This window comes from Triturus cristatus, chromosome 10 (genome assembly GCF_964204655.1).
Source record: "Triturus cristatus chromosome 10, aTriCri1.1, whole genome shotgun sequence".
NCBI lineage: Eukaryota > Metazoa > Chordata > Amphibia > Caudata > Salamandridae > Triturus > Triturus cristatus.
Window position 1 is genome coordinate 650,979,438 of NC_140593.1, and position 24,773 is coordinate 651,004,210.

The 24,773-nt window shown below is 45.1% G+C and overlaps 1 protein-coding gene across 5 annotated transcripts in view; it reads right to left on the reverse strand.

Annotated features, from left to right (window-relative positions):
- UBN1 (ubinuclein 1) overlaps positions 1-24,773 on the reverse strand; it is a 1,063,877-nt gene that overhangs the window by 451,773 nt on the left and 587,331 nt on the right. For all 5 annotated transcript variants that reach the window (XM_085632215.1, XM_085632217.1, XM_085632216.1 and 2 more), the window contains one exon: positions 16,200-16,635. In XM_085632215.1, the coding sequence (XP_085488341.1) occupies positions 16,200-16,635 (436 nt within the window). The remainder of the gene's footprint in view (positions 1-16,199; positions 16,636-24,773) is intronic.

Genomic DNA, 24,773 nt, shown 5'->3' on the forward strand with positions numbered 1-24,773 from the left:
CAACTGGAGCTAAGTTGTCAAATAAATGGGAGAAAGTCAGAAAGCCCCAACACAGGATAATAATGGAGAAACAAACTTTCCTGGGTGCCCTGAAGACAGAAGATACAAGAGGAACAAAGCAGTGCTGTGGTGATGACAACTGGCCTAACTTGGAGCCCGATTGGAAGAGCGGAGGGAGGAGAACATCAGGAAGGGAATCAGCCTCAAATCTGAACTGGTATTGTGAGTGTCACAGCTATCAGCCGAAAAAGAACAACTGCCAAGGTTAAACACAATCAATCATGGCAAATCACCTGTGAGGGTCTCAAAGGGCTGGAGTTGCTAATTGTTTTGTTATTTTGTAAAAGAGGGGAAAGCAAGGAGAAGGCACCCAAAAATCAAGGAGAAAGCAGTGAAAACGAGGGGAAAGCAAGGAGAAAGCACTCAAAAACAGGGTAAAAGCAAGGAGAAAGCTTGGAGAAGGCACAATAATAGTGAGAAAGGCAGGGAGAAAGCAGTGAAAACGAGGGGAAAGCAAGGAAAAGGCACTCATAACCAGGAGAAAAAGGAGAAGACAGGATCAAAAGTGATGCAGCAGCACTGGGAGCTGGGCCTGGGGCCTTCTCAATAGGGTCACGCTGAGGCCTCCATTGAGTAGGTCCAGGGAGGAGGGAGGGGCTTTGATGGCGGTAGGCAGGGTTAGGTGGAGGCAGATTAAAGGCAGCAGGCAGGAGTGGCAATGAGGGAAAAAACAAGGATAAAGTAATGAAAATGAAGGGAAAGCAAGGTGAAAGCACAAAAAAAAACTGGGGAAAACACAGAGGACGCAGTGAAAAGGAAAAGGAAGGAGAAGGCACTCACAAAACAGGGGAAACCAGCAAGGAGAAAGCAGTGAAAACAAGGAAAAAGCAAGGAGAGGGCACTCAAGAAATGGGGGAAAATCAAGAGAAAGCAGTGAAAACGAGGGAAAAGCATAGAGAAAGCACTCAAAAAACAGGGGAAAAGGAAGGAGAAAGCAGTGAAATTGAGGGTAAAGCAACGAAAAGGTACTGAAAAAGCAGGGGAAAAGCACAGAGAAGACAGGAGCAAGAGCAATGCAGCAGCATGGGGAGAGCTGTGCCTGGGGCCCACTTCATAAATTCTGATCTTATGAAGATGGCATTGGTCGTCTGAGCTCTGGTGGAAGGTCTCCTATTGATATATATTAAGACCATATCTTGCACTATCTCAAACATTCAAAAGGGCCATCCTGAGGCAGTCTTAATAAAACAGAAAATGGCCACCTCGGGATAGCTGATCGCGCAGAACCTGGTCAAAGTCAAAAGTTCAGACTGATCACGATTTATCCCTGGTCAAAATACAGTACGAGATTAGTCTTGCTGAAGTTTTACATTGTCAAGTTTTATGCCAAGAGTTCTGTTTGCGATGGAGAGGGTTGGAAGGAGATCTTCGCGGGTGGTTGTTAGTGTGGCAGAGGCAGGCTGGAGTTCACGTTGGCAGGGTAGAGCTTCGTGTTGGCAGGGTAGAGCTTCACGTTGACGATCCCCTGTGGACTGTCGATGCTGCTGTGAGAAGAGTCGGGGTGGCGGCGGCTCGCACTATATTTAGGGCGAGCGGCATGGTCTCCGTCCGAATAACCCGTTTGCAGTCGCAAAGAGTCCAAAAGCTTGATTTAAAGGGCGCTTAGCCACACCTAGGGTCCAGGACCTGAGGGGCTCAACTTGGGGGTCAGGAACACATTATGGTTCGGTCCAGGAGCTGTTTGGGGAGCCATTTATGTCCCTGCGGCTCAGATCAGTTGGCGAGCAGACTAGCCATTGGAGTCACTCTGGGGTCTGTGTTCAAAATGAGGTTGCAGGTCCAGTTCTTCTTCCCCAGGCAAGAGGACAACAGGCAGCAGGTTAACACAGTAGAGCAGAAATTTCTTTAGAGCAGCGGTCCATCAAATTATCGGTCCTTGTAGCAGCACAGCAGCCCTTCATCCTGGCATAGCATCCACAGGTCCAGATGTGTACTTAAGTGGTGGCGTGTGAGGTCCAGACTTTATGCACACTTGTGCCTCTGAAGTGGGAATAGTTTCAAGTTCAAGTTTCTTTATTTTGCATAGTTAACAATAACCATTGCAATATTAACATTTTAAAAAAGCGATTTAGACAAATAATCAATATGATTTCATCCTTTGCCACCTATTTGAACATTGTGTTATAGAAAAATATCTTCAAGTCCCACTGCAAATCTTGAAAGCGCCGCCTGGCATGGCCGATAAACAAGATACAGGAAGGCCAACAAGCCTCAAAGCTATCTTCACTGAAACTCATTGCAGAGGTTGAAACATCGGGATGACAGCCTGAATGTCCTGACTCGCTGGTCCGAAGGAAAGGCTCGAAAGTGCATCATATGAAGGACGGCTCTGATAAAGAGGAGCCTCTATGAAGTAGCCACATGGGATTTGGGAAAGTTGATTGAGAGCCCCAATGATATCAAGTGGTTTGCTGTCGTCTGGAGGTGGTCTGCGACTGACTGTGGTGAGCCCAACAGTGGGTCGTTGAGGTAGGGCAAAAAAGGTAGCCCTAACTCCCGCAGATGGGTAGCAACCACCTCCATTAACTTTGTGAACACCCTAAGGGCACTGGTGTGGCCGAAAGGGAGCCCAACAAACTGAAATACTCATGGCCCACCTTGAACCGCAGGTAGCGCTTATGGGCCTGCAAGACATTCCGCTATAGGTGGCATTTGCGATGGGACAAAAAGGAATGGCAAGGTGTAAACCCGTTAGACAATCTGCAGGATCCATTTGTCGGATGTGATGTTTTTCCTCCCTGCGGGAAGTGGCTGATCCTGCCTCCTTTTTGATGGCTGTGTGCCACTAAGGGCACACTAAAAACGTTTAGCAGTTGTTGCTGGAGGGGCAGACAATTAGGAAGAACAATGTCTCTGATGGCTGGGCCATTGTCTGCCAGATCCATGACACAGGCCTCTAAATGGCTGGGAAGCCCGTTGTGCAGGCAGAGGAGGCTGGCACTATTGACATACCTGACCCCAGGCATAACCCCTAAAAGTAATTGCCAGACTGGAGCTGAGAGGCACAGAAAACGTTCAGTGACTCAGATCTCTTTAACATGTTCAAGGACAGAGCCCAGCTTTTCATCAAACAGGTGTGAGCCATAGGAAAGGCATGTCCATAAAGGGTGCTGGGACGTCCCCAGAGCAGCATGTGGATTTCATCTATGCATGGGACCGAAGCACCATGCTAGTTCCCATAGCCCTGTCTTGAACATTTGTGGTGTCCAGGCCTGATTGGATGATAAATTTGGCCGCATCATCCCAACCATATTGAATGGCTTGGGCTAGTGAGAGACATAGGTCAATCTTTTTGGCCCTTAGGTAAGATTTCACCTACCATGTTCCAAAGTATGTGGGTATAATGCCCCCAGTGCGCAGCTTGGGTTAGATGCAGAGCTCTGTAAGGGATCTAGGCATTAAAGTTCATATTCAGGCTCTGATAGACTCCTGCTTTGGATACTTCGGATGCTGAAAAAATTCTGCCCCTTTTGTCAGAGTCTGCTAGGAAAACGGTCATCCAGGCACTGATAATCTCGAGGCTGGACTACGGTAATGCCCTCTATCTTGGCCTCCTGGAGTATCTTATGTGTGGATTTCAGGAGGTTCAGAACTTGTCTGCTCGGCTGTTACTTAATCTCCCATCTACATCACACATGAACACTAATTTAGAGGTTCTTCACTGGCTCCCAATAAGAAAAAGGATATGATTCAAGACTCAGGTGCCGCATATCTGAGAGAGAGGATGCACAATTACATCCCTGCCCACACCTTGCGTTCCTCTTCTAAACACTTGTCCAAAGTCTCACATATCGGCCAGCTAAGAATGGGCGGCAGGTCATTCTCTTACCTAGGGCCGGTCATCTGGAACAAGCTCGCTAGGGAGCTGTGTCTAACACAGGACCTTCTCTGCTTTACAAAGAAATCAAAGACTTGGCTTTTCAAACAATATGTATAGGTCTCATCCTAAGGTGCCTTTTTGTCTTTTTACTGCCGGGATACTCCTGGGTGTAGCAGTGCGCTGTATACATTTCTATAACATAACAGTTGACCATAGGGTAAGACTGGCCAAGAAGAACATATGCGCGCCAAAAGTGCCCAATAGTTTTGACTTCCTGTCAGGAGGAGTGGTTGGAAAAATGTTAGTATTTAATTTACTGGTGGACACTTGTACCACCGAGCTCTCTGCTGTTGGATCAAAAACTCTGTGTTGCCTGGAGCAGGTCTATGGCGACAGAAAACCTGCTGGTTGACCGGACGGCCACAAAGGCTTAGCCCAAGTGATCAACAGTGTGTCAGTAAGGTCTTCCTTAATGGGGTAAAAGAGGTTCGGTCAGTGCATGGCATGACTGTAGGACCACTGTGAGAACATTTGTTTTAACCTCCATCATCAGAAGGTGATGGTCAAGGTTCTCAGCAGTCCTTCTAATTACTCTTCTTACACAGGAAGTACTCTTCTCTGTTGCTGTAGGAGGGGCGGAGGGGGAACCAACCTAGTGTCAGTTGGTGTGTCAAGTACACTGGCCTCATGTAATTCCCTGTACCAGCCATCTGCATAATAAAGAATGGAGAAGTTCCTCCCCATCCTTCTACAGTCATCTCCATATGGCTGGCTCGGATCAGTGAGCGAGCTGAAAAGCTGATGCAATGTATGTGCGTTGCTGTGCAGTAGTGGGATTGTATCTGAGTCCGATGGGTTCAAAATAGGCAACGGCATGTCAAGATCTGGACGCAGCCTCAGTTGAGATCGAGCCAAAGTCAGCTTGGAGCTGAACAGAATGGTGGGTTGTAGGTCTTCCTCCAGCACTAGTGGCATTGGTGTAAGCGTTGATGAACGAGGATCTGGCGTGGGTGTCGGACGACCCAGACACTGAAACTTAACCCTAAGTGTATTCAAGGGGTCCAGGCTGCACCCTGGGTGAACCAGGCGGCAGTAATCACACTGGAGGGCCCTTTGGATCCTTGGAGTCCATAAGCACAAGAGAGGGAATCAGAACTGTGCCAAAGATGTACAGCATAGCCTCATGAAAGACTTCAACTTGCTTCGAAGTCGCCTTTGAGCCCAGAAACTCAGGATGCGTCAGAACCAAAGATGGAAATGGCTCCTTGGTAGAATGGAAGCGAGACCAAGAAGCATGGTGATGCCCTTGTGCCTCCTCCGATGAGTGGAAGGAAGGTGCATAGACCTGCTTGTGTTTCTTATTTGACTTGAATCGAAGACTTCAACCTTCAGGAAGATGAACCTCAGGAACAACTTTTGGGAGCAAGAGCAGAACCAGAAGTGGGTCTATGTTCTCAACTTCCACTTGGAGTGGGACTTGTGCAGAGCCTTCTGGTGCTTCACCACAAAGAGCTTTGCCTTATGATCTCGGATGGCTTTCAGGTTCATCTGGGGTCAGTCGTCTCAGGCCGTGGAGTCTTCCGATAAAGCCAAGAGGCAATGGCACACCTTGTGGGCATCTGTCACAGACATCTATATGTGACAGTTCCTAAAAGGCTTAAACCCTGTAGTCTAAGAGGGTGACAATGCTTGCACAATGGAAAATTTGAAGGTAAAATTCTCTTCATGAGTGAAGAAAAAGAAGGAGTGGGGCTATGGATCTGCATCTGAAGGCATGGAAAGAAAGGAACAGACATCAGAACGCATGGGTTGCATTTATATGAGGCTTCGTTTGTCACTTCCGAAAGTGGAAGGCATTGATAGGAATCGCATGGCACCAGCTACCAGTGCAAAGGAGCACTGCTTTGAATTTTCTGGATCCAGTCTAGCACCTGGGGATATTAACAAGTTAGGTAATCTGTGGTTAGAAGTCGCCATCACAAAGCAAAATATAAGAAACAAGTTACTTACCTGTAACTATAGTTCTGCAGTATTGAAATCTTTCATAGATTCACATGCTTGAATCATTCCCAGTTGTCGAGATGGGAGTCCCCGGTATATCAAAATAATTGTCCTATTAGACATAACACATAAGGCTCTAGGCCTTAAAATCTTTTATAACATATCCTTGTCCTTTAGTAAAAAAGGACCAAACTTAAAACTTAACCAATCAGAAGAGACCACCCAGCAGAACCTTCTTGAGATAAGCTCGAGTCCCTCAGAGTTTCCAAGCACAAGTGCGCATAAATAGAAAAAACTGAGCTAAGTAAATGAGCCTTCTCCAGGGGAGGTGGGTGGGTCACAAGTGAATCTATGAAAGATTCCAATACTGGAGAACTATAGTTACAGGTAAGTAACTTGTTTCTTACTCTAGTATTGGAACTTTCATAGGTTCACATGCTTGAATCAGAATAGCTAGTAGTGAGTAACACATTTTCATGCCATATAACCACTACAGGAAAAGGCAAGCCTGAAAGCATTATCCATAATACATTAAAATATTCAAAGAAATGCACAAGCAAAACTAACCAAAGTATACCTTTTTGCCATAAACCATTGAAAATGTGAGACAGTACAGGATGGTGGGAATGAACCAAAGAAGAAGGCTCACCTTATTGAAAGAGATGTCTGAGAACTGCTTGTCCTACTGCCACATATCGCTTATTCCCAGCATCCAAGCAGTAGTGCCTGGTAAATGTGTGAGGCGTCCTCCAAGTTGCTGCTCTACAAATGTCAGGCAGGGATACACCTGCAAATAGCGCTGTCGATGTGGATATCGCTCTTGTAGAATTGGCACAAACTCGACGCCAGAGGATGGCCTGCTTGTTGATGACAGAGAACAATTGCACTTGAAATCCATCTGGAAATGCTCTGTTTAGTGATAGGGAAACTTTTGCTAGGTGCACAGTACACAATAAGGAGTTGGTTTGACTTGTGAAATGACTTTGTCTTGTTCAAGTAAAATTTTAGGCACCTTTTTAAATCTAGAGAGTGCAGAGCACGCTCCACTGCTGTCTGCGGATTGGGAAAGAATGATTTCAAAAAAATTGGCTCGTTAAAGTGGACATCTGAAGGAACCTTAGGGATGAATTTAGGGTTTGTTTGTGGAATAACTTTGTCTTGTTTAAATTGTAAGAAAGGTTCTTGAGTAGTGAAAGCCTGAAGTTTTCCAACCCTTCTCGCTGATGTGAGAGCTAGGAGGAGAGCCACTTTCCAGGATTGTAACTTCATATCCATCTTGTGACTAGGTTCAAACAGATGCTTCATTAGTTGACTGAGCATCGTATTTAGTTGCCATGCCGGAGGTGGTGTCCTTACTAGAGGGAACATTCTAAACAGCCCCTTGAGAAACTGTTTACTAGCCTGCAGGATCATAGCGATGGAGCCTCTGTTGACCTGCGGTAACTGGAAATTGCAGCTGAGTGGTGTAGGCCAAACCTGAACGAGCTAAGAGAAGTAGATTGGGTAAAACTTCCTCAGGAGGTGACTGGAGAGGATTGACTTTAGACGATCTACACCATGTGCAAAATTTCTTGCATTTAAGCGAGTACGTCCTGTTAGTGCTGTCTGCTCTTGCTTTAGCTAGCACCTGTCTGCACTCCTGTGGTATCTTTAGGTGCTAAAATTCCCGGAACTCAGGAGCCATGCTAACAATTTAAGAGAACTGGGGTTCGGATGACATACTTGTCCCTGGTTCATTGTCAAGAGAGACGGAAACGGCCTGAGGTCGATCGGAGACTTGACTGAGAGTAGGTGAAGTTCTGTGTACCAGTGTTGGCGAGGCCAGGCTGGAGCTATCAGAATGATCTTGCAGGGTTCAGTCTTTATCTTTTTTAACACTCGCGGAAGGAGAGGAATGGGGGGAAAGGCGTAAGCAAATATGCCAGACCAAGCTTTTGAAAAGGCATTCCCCCATGAACCCTGATGGTGATGCCAACTTGCGAAGTACCGGCATTTCGCGTTCTCTGGAAATGCAAACAGATCTATGTTTGGCTTGCCCCATTGTGAGAAAATGTTGCCTAGAGTGTGCTGGTCCAGTTCCCACTCGTTGTGCTGGTCCAGTTCCCACTCGTGGCAAGAAGTTTTTAGTCTGCTCAGAGTGTCTGCTATGACATTTTGTTTTCCTGGGATGTACTCTGCTGATACATGCACTTTGTGATGAATCGCCCAGCGCCATATGAGTTGGGCTTCCTGAGAGAGCAGGAGAGATTTTGTTCCTCCCTGTTTGTTGAGGTAGTGCATTGTCATGGTGGTGTCCGTTCTGATGAGGAGGTGAAGCACATCTTGAATAGAGATCATAGGGAACAATTGTTTTTGAAGAATTTGTTTAAGTTCGGCAAATCTAAGATCGGTCTCCAGTTTCTTAGCTTTTTTCGTATTAAGAAGAACCGGGAGTAGAAACCCTTCCATCTCTGATTGAGGGGAACTCGTTCTATTGCTCCTTTCTGCAACATGTTGGTAACTTCCATCTTTAAGAGATGCAGGTGTTTTGGGAAGCGAGATAGAGGAGGAGTTGGAGGGATTTCTATAAATTCCAAGGAATGGCTGAATTGGATTATGTTTAGGTCAGAAGTTATGCCCCGCCACTGTTGTAAATAACGGGATCTTTTGCCACCCACAGGGGATGGAATCGGTGGGATACAGGCCAACAGCTGGGAGAGGTCATTGGTGTCGACCGGTCTCCTTACTCTGGCATTCTTATTTTCCCCTAAAAGAAGCCTTGTTGTAGGCTGCCGCAGGTGGCTGGCGGCCTATATACTGAGGTCTGTATTATTGAGCGGTAGCAGGATATTGTGAATAGCGAGATTGTTGGTCTCCTGATCTGTAAGATTGGTAACCTCTTCCTTTTGAGCCACGAAAAGGAGTCTTTTTGTATTATAAAGTCCCCAAAGACTTAGCCGTATCTATGTGTTTCTTGATAGCTTGTAAGGCTTTGTCAAAGTGGCTGCCAAATAATTCTTTAACCATTGTAAGGAAGGTCCAGAATCTTTGTCTGTACCTCTGACCTGAATGTGGTGGTTTTGAGGCAGCCTTGATGCCGCAAGACAGCCACTCCTGCTAGCTGCCTGAAACCAATGGACGCTACATCCATAGAGTAGTCTATCACTTCACAGGTAGTCCGTTCGCCCTCAGGAAGAATTCTCTTAGCTTCCTCCTTGTCATCTGGTGGAAGTTTCTCCAAGAATGGTGTCAAGTCGGACCACATCTGCCTATTATAACGGCCCAGTAGAGCCAGAGAATTTGCTGCTCGTGCTGTCAGAGCTGACATTGTTAAAAGCCCCATTGTTGTCAAGCTTTCTTCCTACTTTATCAGGAAAAGCAGTTAGAGGAGCTGTGCTTCTTGTGAGATCACAGAATCTGCTTTTGGATGACCTATTAAGCAAGCTGGAGCATCATCCGGAGCCTTATATTTTTTGTCCAGTCTCGGCAATACAGGTGGAACAGTTGCTGAATTTTGCATTATTCTCAGCCCCTCCTTCCATATGTTATCAATGATGAGTATAGATCTCACCTAATTTTTATAATGCTCTTTAAATTCATACAGAAAACAGTCTTGTTGATGCATAGGCATTGGTAAATCAAAGCGCTTAGCTGCTCTCTCCAGAAGGTTGTAGAATCCCCCTATATCTTCCAGAGGTGAATCCACTTGTGGGGGAGATGAGATGCCGGAGTGGGAATGATGTAGGAATCCCATTCATCTTGTTGAATCTCTCCTTCTCTCTCCACTTCTTCATCAGAGGATGTCAACTGATGGACAGGAGCAGTCTGAGTAGGAGGCTGAAACCTAGGAGACTGTTGTAGAAGAGGGGAACGAACCTGTATTTGAGGACAAACAGGCGGAGAAGGAGGAGGAGGCGGAGCCTGTTGGATGCTCTGTTATGGCAGAAATCTCCTCTTATAGTCCACCAGCATAAATTGCAGGTCTGTCATAAAACTTGAAGGGAGGTACATCATCTCCTGTTGATGATATTGCTGTGGCTGATGGTAATATTGATGTCCATAACCATCATCTTCATCAGAATCCTCCTGATATTTAACGTGAAGGTCTGATGGGCTGAAGGCTGTCCCAAAGAGACTATCCTCCTTGGACCCCTCGTCTTAATCATCTTCTTCTAAGAACTGAGATGGTAATAGAGCCTGCACCTGACTAGGTGAAGTTACAGCTGGTGTTAACTGCATTTTTGAAATTTATGTTTTTTCCTCTTCGTCGACAGTGTCGTTGACGAGCCCGTTGAGGTTTGTATCACCATTTGAACCACCTTCATTGACGAAAGCTGCTTTTCTGGCTCCGTCAACGTAATTGCCGTAGTTGACGCCACACTGCTAGAGACATGGATCTTAGTCGACAGTAACGCTGATGAGACTTCCGCCGTCGACGCGGGTTCTCTCGTGGACGCAGTCGTTGACGAGGTCTCCGTCGACGGGATCGTCGACGATGTCGTCAACGGGTGGGTCATCGAAAGTTGACCCCTCAACAACGATGACTTCGAAGACACAATTTGCTTAGTTGACAACAAAGGTACCTTGCCCATCAATGCCGCAGATACAGTCACGCTATTGACTAAAAGTCACCGTCGTTATTACCGGGATAACCTCAGGAGCGGATTTTTTCATCGCCGGTGGTGTCGTCGACGAGCTGCTCAACGGCGGAGCTGAAGTAGGTTATTTAAAGGTATATTTCAGTTTCATAGGTGGTGTTGGAGGTTCTAAAGCTGGTTTCTTGATACCTAAAGCCTTCTTTTCTTCATGGGAAGCTTTGCTGGCAGATTCAGATTGTTTCTGAGTGGACTCTACAGACTTTTTTGATGCTTTTTTAGGTGGCTGTGATGATGAGCCTGCAGGGTCATCCAAAGGTCGTTTCTGAGGCCTTCTTGAGGAAGATATAGAAGATGTATCACTCTTCTCATCAGAGACCACAGTGTCCCTGTTTTTAAAGCCTCTCAAGCCACAAGAGAAGCCTTCCTTCTCACTCTTTAAGAGTCTTTGTAGAAAAGGTGTGACATACCTTGCACTCCCTTGGTTTATGGTCAGAGTGCAAGCAGTATAAGTAGTCCTTGTGCTTATCATCAATATGCATCCTTTTCTTCCTGCTAGTTCCACATGCCCTGAATAGACCTTTTTTAGGTGTCTCTGACATGGTGGACGTCAGTTTGAATCACCTTAGTTGGTAGTAACCTGAAAGGGTGACAAAATACTCCAAATCTTGAAAAATAAAAAACTGAGCAGAGCTCAGTGGAGACTCCCCAAGCATGACATGTGGTAGAAAATCTGAGGGACTGGAGCTTCTCTCAGGAAAGTTGTACAGGGTGGTCTCTTCTGATTGGTTAAGTTTTAAGTTTGGTCCTTTTTTATTAAAGGACAGGGATATGTTATAAAAGATTTTAAGTCTTATGTGTTATGTCTAATAGGACAACTATTTTGATATACCAGGGACTCCCATCTCGACGATGGGGAATGTTTCAAGCATGTGAATGTATGAAAGTTATAACAATTAGCTCCTTACAGTGTAAAAGCATTTTTTTTTATTGGGATTTTGTCATAACAACAATATACAAAGAACTGAAATAAAGATGGAAAACAATCAGTACAGTGCATTCCTTCATAACGGCGGGTACAAGTCATGACAGATAGTTATCTACAAAGGCAATTTGTATACCATGTATAGTCCAGCTTGGAGTTGCAAGTCCAGACACAATCACGTCCCATATAAATAATGCATGCCATCTAATCAAACACCACACGACCCACTCTAAATAGCCAATTGTGTATCGATTTGTGGGTCCACACACTCCCCGCCCTCAGGCATGTCTACGTTTCGGTATACTCCATGCATGATTTACAACATTGAATTTAAATCATCGGCTGCCTCCGTCCCAAGCCATGCCACGAAGGGCTCCCAAATGTCTGTCAGTCTGGATCATGGCAGTAAGAGTTCCCAATAGTTACCCAGGTGTGTTTTGCAGTACGTCACACTCCCCACCCACTCTTTGGCTGTAGGGGGTGTCGCTGCACCCCAGTGTAGACTGGACACGCCTTTTTGCCATGAGTAGCAGCAGTTTTCGCGCTTTTGGCGGTCTGGTAGTTAGGATTCCCAATAAGGCGGCCTGGGGTGTACAGGGCACTTCTCATCCTGTAATATTTTTTATGTGATGTAATATTAATTGCCAATAGTTTGCTATGGGTCTACAGTGCCAGGCCATATGTATAAAGGTTGCCCACGGGGTCCCACATCTCCAGCAACTGTCATCTGTGCGTAATCCCATTCTATGTATTTGTGGGGGTGTTCTGTAAAGGCGATGTAAATATTTAAAATGTATGAGTCTTAGGCGGTAATTCGGTGACAGTTTTCTCAAGTAATTTGCAACTCTGATCCCACTGTTCGTCTGTGAGTACCTCCCCTAGGTCTTCGTCCCACGCTTTTCAGGCCGCCGGAGCTGCCACTGGATCCGAGCGCTGGGTCGTGCGGTAAATCCGCGATATTAATTTCTTGCCAGAGTCCTTGGTTAATATGTTTTCAAGTGCATGCACTATTTGCAGGGGGCGGGATATGAAGTAAATTTGTCTTTACAAAATTACCGTAGTTGACAATAGAGCAACATATCTAGTGCCGTCGAGGGTAAGGGGTCGCACATCTTGTCTATTGTGAGGAAGACCTCCTGCCTTTGTCAGACCATTCGCGCGCCTTTGCATCTGTCAGTGGGGAGATCATTGGGTTATTTAAAATAGGCATAGAGGGAGCGTATAATAGATCTGCGTCTGTTCTTTTTCGGATACCTTCCCATGCCCAACGTAACGTCTGTACGGTATCTATTTCATCTCGTGGTCGGTGGTATGGCTGGTATAGTGCGGTAGCTAAGGGGATTGGGGAAATGTTATCAATCTCTATGGCAACATGTGGTTGGAACGGCGTGGGGTACGTTAAAAAATGCATAAATTGAGCCTGGGCACTGTAAGCATACAACGCAAAATCGGGGCCGCCATTCCTCCCTGTGATTGCGGAAAAGTCAGGACCTCCCAGGCTATTCTGGGTTGTCGGCCTGCCCAAACTAGTTCGATCATTAGTGAGCGTATACGTTTGAAAAAATGCTGCGTTAGGGGTAGTGGAATGTTTACAAAAAGGTATAGTAATTTAGGTAAAAAATGTTTTGCTGTCGCTACTCGACCAGCTAGCAAGATTGGGAGGTTTCGCCAGCATTTTACCCTTTCCTCCACCCAGTCTATTGTTTTCCCATAATTGGTCTGCCAGATCTCTTGTATATCCCCACTAATCCATATATCCAGATAGCGGACTGGATCTTTCGCCCAAGTAATGGGATATTCCGTCTCAAATTCTGGGGTGCCTGATGTTAATAGGAATATAACTGACTTTTTCCAGTTGATGGAGAGCCCGAAAGTCCTCCGTATCTTTCTAATTTGCGTGTCATGGGAGCAAAGTTTTCTTTATGGTCGACCATATAAAGAGTAATGTCATCTGCATACATGGACACGGTTCGGCCGCGGGTGGTAAATCCGATACTCCGATCGGCATGATGTTGACATATCCGGGCTGCCAAGGGTTCGGTGGCTATGGCGAATAAAAGTGGTGACAAGAGGCAACCCTGCCTTGTGCCTCTGGAGATAGTTATGGGGTCTGATACTTGTCCATTAACTCGTATTCGAGCTGTTGGCATGGAATATAGTAGTTTGATTTGCTGTATAAATAGCGGGCTTAGACCCTGTCTACGGAGAAGAGGAAACAGAAACCCCCATTCTAAAGAATCGAATGCCTTAGTGGCATCCATCAACGCAGCTATAGCCGAGACATGAGGCGCTAAGTAATGCAGCAGGCCGAATAGTGTTCTGAGGTTGTGTGAGGTAGATCTGCCCGGCACGAATCCGGATTGATCCGGTCTAACAATTATTGGTAATAGGGGTTGCAGTCTGGCGGCTAAATGTTTTGCAAATATCTTTGCATCAAGGTTTATTAGAGAGAGTGGACAATATGAGTCACACTGGATGGGGTCTTTATCTGGTTTCAGTAGTGTTATTATTATGGCCTGTCTTTTCAAATGAAGGTCTAGGACCACTGTCTTTTGTATCATACTGTACCCAGGTCCATGACCAGTGTTTTGGGTTACCCCATTTTTGTAATGGCTTCCTTCTGGTATCAGGCAATCCTGGAGGAAGTGGACGGTGACTTTAAACTTGCCAAGGAATTGTGGGGAAGTTCTGTACCAGCTCAAGACTGCGACACATTGTGGAAGTGTTCGTGTAAACTCTTGCATGAAATAGTAAAACCGGCGTGGTTAAAAAGGAACCACCTTTTCACCGTCCACTGGGCTTATTTTACCCCACTGAGGCTTTCCAAAATTAACAAAGAGTCGCCTGTATGCTGTAAGAAATGTGGACTGCCCTCGGCTTCCGACATCCACATGTTCAAAGAGTGTCCGGCTCTGACTTCCTTTTGGGATAGTATTGGGAAATTGTTGTCGGGCATAATAGGTAGCCCTGTTATTATTGATTTGCCCTTGATTATTTTTGGCTTACAGGATAACGTCAAAGGCCCTGCAAGATCGTTATTTTTTTATGCCATGCTCCTAGCTAGGAGACAAATATGTATAAAATGGACAGACTCTATCCCTCCCTCCTTCTTTGACTGGCAATCTTCTGTTCTGGCGACTTCCAAGTTAGATCTATCGAGAACAGGCAGCAAAAAGAAGAGAACATTTTGGAACTTACTGAAAGCACGATGGGACCCGGAGCCGATTGTGTAGCTTTTTTTTTTTTTTCTCTCTCTCTTCGGGTCCTATGATTAAGCTGCCTAAATACTTTATGGGTCGGGTCGGAGACTTCCAGTAAAATGCTGGAATTCTTATGACAAAGCCATCTAATTCCTGGAGCTCGTGAATAGAGTTATCTCAGTTGGTGTCTTTGTATGCACATAGATAAGTCTAGATGCCGGTAGGCGGGCTCTCTCAAATCGTTAGCTGCCTACGCCTCTCAGCTTGCTGAGTGTGGGTATGGACTACTTGAGTGTGTATTCGAAGCGGGATTGGTGGCTAATGAGGACACAAACAAAAGATGAATTGCTTTGATTTTTGTGGTAGATGCTACCTTGACATAGCAGCTTTTTGCCTTAAGCATATTCCTAGAACAGGAAAAGTATCACAATAAATCAAAATCAGGGATATTGAATTCTGTGAAGTTTCGCCCTATTCGCAGAGGAGGCCATCATCATTATAGGACTAGATTTACCCCTTTAAAATACAATGCTTGACTCACTCCATGAAGAAACATGATGGGAACTGATGAATAGTATACTTTACCAATTGCTGCCCTGATGAATTCTTTCCTGCATGACAGAGCACTAAGAAGGGGTAAGTCTCCAGCTTGGTCTTCAGTCTCTGGGAGCAGAAATCTAACCCACCTGTGGCTATTTTGAAAACACAACTCTCTGATTTTATTGCATAGCACCAACTTTACCAGTAAAAAAGAACTGTTTTTACAATACATTTGATCCCTACTTCCGATTTAAATGAGTTTGGGGAAATATACTCAATAAATTATTATCTTCTTTAACTAACTTGGTTTGGAACGTGTATGTTCTTTCTTTGTTGCATTGTTATTTAGGTTCGTTTTTGCATATCTGATGCATGCATTTCTTTGAAGAAGGCCTTTGTGGTTCAGCTAAGCTACCAACTAGGGATTCCTCACAGAAACCATTTTACCTTTTGGGGCTCAGACTATTTGGGCCATGAGGGAATTCAGTCCAACTCGCAACTGGAGTCAGGACTCTCTTCCCCCTCGGATTAACAATCCAATTAACTTCATGAGATAAAATAGTGTGGGTCTGGACTAGATCTCAAGACTGGGTCAAGCAGCACTTTGGGCTATTGCATATGCCCTCTCTGTCACTTTATAGGGTAGAGAAGACAACAGAAAACAAGAGCTGAAAATCATGACATACAACCTGCAAAAAGTTACATTTTTTGCTATTCCACCCTTCCCTCCTCTACATGTGTAGTACATGAGTGGACACTCACAAATTATGAAATATATACCATAGTATATAAAGGCAATGAGGGTTTGCTTATATTTGCAACTGCTATCGGCTTGAAAATTGTCAGATATGTTGTTTTTTCAATTGAATAATACTTTCTGATATCTGTTTTCTGCCAATAAACAAAAACGTCAAATGTGGCCCAATGCTACAGTTTGTACTTTTTCCCAATCCCACTCCATGTGTTTTTTCTTTAGGCAGTCTACAAAATTAAGGCCATTAAAAACATATTGGCCATACCTGTGTGAGTTCTGTTATACGTTTCTCCAATAGTAAAGGAAGGCCTTCAGGGACTGAGGGGTGCGGTTTCACACTAGGCTCTGGTGATGCTCCCAACGACGGCTCGCTCCCATCCTCCACCTCGGGGAATGGGCTGCTATCCGGAGAATCATTCAACAGACGTTCAAGATCCAGATCGCTCAGAGTGTTCATCACATTGGCAGCTTGCAGCAAGTCTGTGGCTGAGCTAAAAAGTGTCAGAAGAGGGTCAGATATAGATTCCGCTTCCTGTTGAGCAGGCATCACAACAGGTGCAGACTGTGATGAAGAGGTTACTGTCTGCTCATCTTCCTTCTTTTGGGACTCTTTCTCCTTCTGGAACTTTCTCAACATCTCATTTACACTCATGGAATGTTTCTTCTTCTTCTTCTCCTTTAACCCATTTAGAGCAGTAAATCTGAAGAGGCAAATGACCTAGTATTAGCAGTGAAGGTATAGCAAGTAAAATTACATCACATGGGTTTTAACGATAATAAAAGGAAATACATTTCTAACGGTTTTTCCAGTAGTCTTGCCTCCATTCAGACCCATTAAGGCACTTACTCATGGATTCAACCAAGTCCTGGGCACACATATAAATAATCATACAATGATAATGTATCAACACAGTTTTAAGTAGATTCTCAAGCAAGGATCAGTAGTCCTGATGGGTTGAAAGTTCCTGTGTCTTTATTCCATTTGTCATTTGAGCAAAAAAAAAAACCAGCCAACACGTTTTTCGTCGCATTTGGAAATGAATTCCGTGACTTCCTCAGGGCTGGGAAGGATATAAAGGGTATTGTCAATTACAAATGGTGCGTGTCCATGCATGTAGGTGAATGAAAAATTCATGTAAAGTATTCTGTGACTTTACACCTTAGAAGTGGAAACCCTAATATGCCATAAAAATATAAGAGCAAGTGAAGTGTGAACCAAGTGAATATTCAAAATTAAAACAACCATTCATGTTGAATAGTGCGGTGCTTCTCAACAAGATGTAAAGAATATCATGTTCATCAATCAAAATCTACTCGTATTTGTAACTTACTAACATAAACGATACACGATCTATATAACGCATGAATTGAAGTACAGGATAGGATGGGGGGAAGTCTATTAATTGGAAAGAGGAAACCTACCTGTCTCATGGATATAATGGTCACGGTAATCTGTGAAAGTAAAAGGAAGAAAAGAGAGACCACAGGAATATGAGTCACATATGTATGGCAAGGTGAGGGTGGCAGTAAGTGAACAGCGTAATTAAAAAAGGGTTGAAAGAATGGAGCGTTCACCGCTCCGCCGGTGATAATTCCAACCCGGCTGATCAAGTTGAAGTCCTCGAATAATGGACTCATCAATTGTTAACGCACCTATATCAAAGGGAGACACGCGGGAGTGATGGTCATCTTTGTCAAACCTCTTAAGAGATAGTGCATTGATATAAGAAAAACATGGGATATTATCATGGGTGTAGTGATTCAGTATTGGAATCCACCGTGAGTAAAAAAAGACGAATGGTACGGTTCCGTATTGAGGATCTGTAATGCAGATCTCACATTTAGTATTGTAATTTTTTTTTAAAAATTTGTTTGAAGTCAAATAAACGGCCGGTATTTCTACAAAATTGTTTCTTACCAGAAGGCGTGTGTGCTGTAGTTCTTCACGGCAGATTACTGTGTTCTGAGTGTGGACACAGAAAAAAACCCAGAAGTGATATTCATACATCCGGATGAAGTTAAAAGACTAGGGGCCTCATATAGGTAGCCAAATACCGGTCGGTAACGGCCGAAATTCGGTAAATTTCCCGTTACCGACCGGTATTTAGTCAAGTGAGATGTAGGAGGCCAAAAACCAAAAATCGGTAAATATGAAGCGGTAAATACCGATTCATATTTACCGATTTCTAAAATACCGATTCATATTTACCGAATACATATTTTCCGATTCGGTAAATATGAAGTGGTAAATATGAAGTGGTAAAACGGAAAAAGACATGTAGGTAAATTCGGTAATTTAGAAATCCATGAAATTCGGTAATTAAGAGTCGGTAATTAACACAGATTGAAAGCAGGTGGTAATCATCAACAGTGCATAAAATAAATCCCAAAATGCATCAGCGTGGACAACATGGCCGCTCTGTATGTCATTTCAAGGCGCCTACGTCTACAGGCAGCAGGTCTGAGGATATGGAGACGGGAGGAACGCATATACAGACAGCGCATCACACTCTTCCAACTGACTGAGGATGAGATACATGAAAGGTACAGGCTACACCCACAAACCATCATGGACCTGATAAGGGACCTGCACCCACTCCTGGACCAGCCAACAAGAAGGGCGCATGCCATACCATCACATGTGCAGGTTCTCTGCAGCCTACATCTACTTGCTTCTGGAAGTTACCAGGTGGTGATAGCTGCGGTGGGCGGTGTATCCCAGAGTTGCCTGTCCCGTTTCTTCAGGAAGTTCCTGGATGCCATGATGCAGAGAATGCACCACTACATCAGCTTCCCAAACACACAGGCTGAACTGCAGAAAACTAAAACTGACTTTTATCACATGGCACAGTTCCCCCATGTCATTGGCTGTATTGATGGCACACACATCCCAATCTGCCCACCAGCTGCCACTGAGCACATCTACAGGAACAGAAAGTCTACCCACTCCATCAATGTGCAGGTAATCTGTGATGCAGGGAACATCATCACTGATATTGTTGCGAAGTTTCCTGGGAGCACCCACGACTCCTACATCTTCCAGAACAGTGGGATCTACACACAACTGCTTGCCGGAGAATTTGGAGAGGGATACCTGCTAGGTAAGTAACAGTGACGCCCCATGAAACCTGCAAATCATAGTGTATTGAGGCATGTGACTGATGGTTCCCTTTTACTCACCTAGGCGACAGTGCATATGCCGTGCGGTCATTCATCCTGACTCCCTACCTACACCCATCAACCCAGAGTGAGAGACGATATAATGTGGCACACAAATCTACACGAAATGTGGTGGAGCGCACGTTCGGACTATTGAAGAGCAGGTTCCGCTGCCTCCATAAAAGCAGATGTGCACGCCAGTACACACCCATCATCTGTTGCAAGATCATTGCCACTTGTGCAATGCTGAACAACCTTGCCACAAAGAGAGGTACAGAGGTGGAACTAATAGATTTTGAGGACAATGATGATGAATCAGGTCAGCCAGAGGACAATGCTGCTGGAGTGCCAACAGCAACAGATGGGAGAGCGAGACGGGCAGAGATCACATGCAACTATTTCTGAGTAAGTAAGGGGACACAGTCAGTTGTTGTCTGTAATGACGTAGTTTAATAATGCGCCACTACGCCACTAAACAAGGATAATGCCATTCTGGCAACATTGCTCATTCACAAGTGTGAAGTCCAGGGTTACGTCACCCAATAGTCTATTGCTACGCGGTGCAGCATCAAAGTTTGCAGCCACGCGCTACATTGTGGGATGGCACGGATTCAGCCTCCTCACTGGTGCCAGCCCCATGCCGCCTGCTGCTCCTGCGTGTTTCTGGGACGGGGGGTGTGATGCTGCTCCTGCTGCTGGTGTCCATGCTTTCAGCAGCATCCCCTGCACCACTTGTGGCCGCCTGACTGGTCAATAGGACCTCCAGGGCACTGGTGACCTGCACCATCCCCCTAGTGACGTCGCTGCTGCAGTGTGTCAGGCCCTCCTGCATGTTCACTGAGCGCCGGCAGAGTAGTGATGTTGCAGTTGCCAGGCGGTTGAGTGACCTGGTGTGCCTGTCTCCCCTCTGCCGTTCCCGGCGCCTTGCAGCTCTATCTGCGTCCAACTTGCTGCACAACAGCTGCATGGACTGTGACACGTCCCGCAGGCCCGCTGCCATGTCAGTTATCCCCGCCGCCATTGCGCAGATGTTCCTGTCCATGTGTTTGAATGTGGTTCTCAGTCCCCGCACATGCCGCTGTACTGAAATGACTGCCTTTGTTTGCAGGCGCTGTTGTTTTAACATGTTGGCCTCAAGGCCCCCAAAGACCCCATGGCTGTGATCGATTGGTGGTGGACTTTGCTCACGCGACCTGCGGCGCCGTCCTGCACGCGTGTCTTCTCCCTGTGAGGGGGAGGGCACAGTGGTGTGTCTCCCATCCTGGGGCATAGTATTTGGCTCCGGCCCACTGCTGTCATCAGATGATGTGTGTAACACGCGCAGCCTGGCAGCAGCACGCCTCCTCGACCTCACTATTGCAGGCGGTGATGTGGCCGGTGACTCCAGCATGAGTGGTGATGCTGGCTCAGGTACTGGGGATGCTGGCTCAGGTACTGGTGATGCTGGCTCAGGTACTGGGGATGCTGGCTCAGGTACTGGGGATGGTGGCTGTGGCAACGCTCTCTGGCCAGAACTTGTGCTGCCCGTAGCTGAACTGGCTTGACGGTGTGCCCCCTCTCCTGTGCCATGTGCAGTCCTGCGCGATGTTACGTCTGTGGACAGAAAGGCAACATCAGCTCAGTGTACCTGAAGGCATGCATTGCAAGCTTGACAATAAATTGATGTAACACTCTCACATAGTCCTCTGTCTGCTTTAGGCTAATGTGTGTACCATGCATCATTGTTCTGTGCTATTCTGTTCATGGTGGGGGATCCCTGACTACATCTCCCATAATGCATTGCCTGTCTGCAGTAACACATGGACTGGAGTGGGATACTCATTTCACAATGGGGGATGTGGGATAGGGGTAGGGGGGGCTACATTGCTGTGCATTCCTCTTACCTTGTTGGGTGGCGGCTCTGGCAGAGCTGTCGGCATCCCCAAGGCCCACGACACTCTTGTGCTCGATTGTCGACTGCACCAGCTCCTCCAGTTCGGTGAGGGCAGGTGCCCTGTTACTTCCACCTCCTGTCCGGCTGGCCTCCTTCTGGATGTCCCCCATCTTCCTCTTAGTCATGATGCGCAGGTCGTACCAGCGTTTTTTTAGTACGTCAATGTCCCTGTGGGTCACTCCCACTGCATTTACCTGCGCCTGGATTGCCAGTCAAATAGTGCGCTTCTCACACTCTGCCACTTGCAGGGATTGCCTCCCAAAAAGCTTCTGGTGCTGCTTCACCACCTCCTCCACTAGCACCTGGAGTTCCTTGGGGCTGAATTTCACTTTGCGCCTCCTTTCCCCTCCTGTCCTCTGGCTGGACATAGTGAAGTTTGATCTCAACAATCAGGCACTGGCTCCCTGCCTCTCCTCTGCACTCCCAGCCTCTCCTGAGTCTGTTGATTGAGTGCACCTGCCTGGGTGTGGCCACTTCCTACTTGGGTGGGGTTTGGTTGCACAGGATTGGCTGTTTCAAACAGTCATGTGATTTAGTTTTTCCGATTCGGTATTTTCCGAATCGGTATTTACCGAATCGGTAAATACCACCTCGGTATTTACCAAATCGGTAAATACCACCTCGATATTTACCGATTCGGTAAATACCACCGCGGTATTTACCGAATCGGTAAATTCCGATTCTTGAATACCGAATGTTACCGATTCGGTAAATATTACCGAATTGTTACCTACATATAACTTACCGATTCTTAAATACCGATTCGGTACGGTTCGGTATTTAAGAATCGGTAAATTTTATTTACCTACATGAGGCCCTAGAACGTGTACGCTCACAAAACCGGATGTGGTGGCTTAGTCAAAAACAGTGAATACTGCCCGTGAGCAATCTTGCGGTTGCAAATCAAGTTTTAAAAAAAATGGCTCTATGAAATGGACAGTATAGATCGAAGTACTGAGAATGTTGAGGATAACAGAATGAGCAATGGCAAACCGAAGGGCATAGTACAGAGGTATTTAAATGAATAGTGAAGGGAAGCAATGCTCACTATAAAGCTCGGATGAAGTATGAAGACTAGAGCAAATTGCGCTTGCAAAACCGGATGTGTTAACTTTATTGTCACAAACAGAGAATACTGCCCGTGAGCAATCCCGTGGTTGCAAATCAAGTTATTTATTCAAGGTGCTACAAAACGGACAATATAAAGCGAAATGCTGAAAATGTCGATGATAAGAAAATGAGAGGGCAAAATGAATGGCATAGTATAGAGTAATAAATGAATTGAAATTATGAAGGGAAGCTTAACTCCCTATAAAGTGCATGACGTTTTGCGGGCAGTATTTTATAACTAAGCATGGAAAGTGGGCGAATTGTTCTAGTTGGCGCTCAAAGTGTTTCCTCATGCGACACACTATTCGAAAGAACGAATTCACTAAGTGGACATTCTTGTTGAGAAATACAGTAGTGACGGGCGAATTGACATGCAAAGTCAGTGCAAATTACATTAGTGCCAACACATTATTTTAAATATTGTCATATCTCTGAAAGTTCTTATCTATAACACGCTAAGTCATGTGGTTCAATAGATATGCATGTCCAGTAGGAAAGTAATACAAAATTATGGTGTTAATTTAGTGTGAACACAGACATATTATCGAATATATATGCAAATCATTCCTGAAAAAAGTAATCTCAAATATACAGTTTTACAGTGTGTGAGAAAGGTGACCCACTGTTATGATCTTGTACGTATACACATATAAATATATTGACCGAAAATATTTAAAGATTATTCATGAAAAGAAACAACCTTCGATAAATCGGTTTACAGTGTATAAAAGAGGTGATCTAATATTTGTACACATGATGAGACTTTTTCTTACATTATTATTCTAATCTCCTATGAAATATTGCATTTCATGGTCACAATTTAAACCATGTTCAGCCGTATGGAGACGCATGATCCAAGTAGCTTCAGTACGTCTTTGGGGTTGTCGCATAATCTGCAGTGAGCAGTTGGATGTGTGCGTTTCCACGGCGGTAAGTGCGGTTTTACTAGTAGAATTCCCAGCCTCGTTGCCAAAAGGCTTTCCTTCATACTTCTCGAGAAGCTTGTACTTAAATATGGCTGAGGTGCGCATCTCGAGTAGCTCTGAATCACAAACTAGCTGTGAGCCCTCTTATTTAGGTCTGCTTTAACCTCTTCGAGGGAAATAATCTTTACCGATTTGTTTACCAGGGCCTTAAAACTATTGTAAGGAAGACCGGATTTCCACAAGTCCTGTAAAGCGAGCAACCTTATTCCTGACTGAAGATAAACCATAGCGGGGAAGTCATTTTTCCTTGTAATCTCTTTCCACAGGTATGAGTTTAAAGAACCAGACTTAGCACTCTCTATTTTGTACTAGCATTTTGCGTAGACTCCCTTCCTTGCTATTTGCTGCTTTTGTAGGCCAAGCTCCAGCCTTATTTGTGCTGGAGAGGAGTATTGTGGGAGACTGAATATTATTCTAGCAGCTTTGGAGACCACCCTATCCAGAATTATTTCGTCTTTCCCTCTCATTGATTCGCTGCCAAAGCAATTCTGTATTCCTTGTGATGGATAGACCCATGCATGTAGTGCCACTGGATATCTGGCATCTTGTTGGTGTAATGCTCTAACATGTTCGCTGATTGTCTTTCAGAGGTCTTATAGTGCTGCCTATATATAGTTTATCACATGTGCACTCTATGATGTATACAACATACTTGGTGTTGCAGTTGATGTTGTGTCTAATCTCAAATCTTCTTTTGTCATAGTTAGTAAAATTCAAGGTTCCGTGTTTAGCTCATCAACATACCCCACAACAGCCGCATTTGTAAAAACCCATGGTGTGTTGGGTAAGCCAAGTTGTGTCATTGGCTGTGCGTGGGACCGTAGGGCTAAGTCTGTTCCTTAGGGTCTTACCCCTCCTGAATGTGATTTGAGGGTAACTGGTGATGTGATCTTTAAGTGATTTGTCAGCCTGTAGGATCCCCTAATGTTTAGTGAGGCTTCTCCTGATGATGTGATTCAGGCCGTTAAAATCGGTAACTAGTCTCACTGGTTGATGTTGTCGTTGTGTGGGAATCTTGACCTTTAATGTGTCTGCTCTTTGTATATTCCCAATTCTGTTCTCCGCTTTTTTAACAATATGTGGTGTGTAGCCTCTCCTTATGAATCTATGCTTCATGTCTGTGAAGCAATTATGAAATTCTGTACTAGAATAGTACCTGGATGCCATTGTAAATCTGATAAAATGCTGAGGATGTGTTTCGTATCTTGGATGTATGAAGGTAAGTTCCATACCATCGGTCCAAGGAAAAGGTCAATGTATTCTGCTAACTTCTGTCGGGCCACCCATCCCCGAAACAATGGGTCTACCAGGAGGGAAGGGGAGATGTTTATGTATCTTGGGTAGGGTGTATAGCCAAGGGAAGGTAGGTCTAAAGACCTTCAAGTACATATATTCATCTTCCTTTAATAGATCAGCAGTATGCCAATCTGCCAAGTGCTTATTAATCTTAATAGTCAGTGGTCCTGTTGGATTACATGGAAGTAGTTCATAGCAGGTCGTATCCTGTAATTGGGTCAAAATGTCATGTTTGTAGTCATCCTGATTCATGACTACAACATTTCCCTCTTTGTCTGCCTCTCTAATAAGGATGTCTTGGTCAATACTCAGTGTTTTAAGGGCTAGACGCTCGCCAAAGGCAAGATTGTCCTTG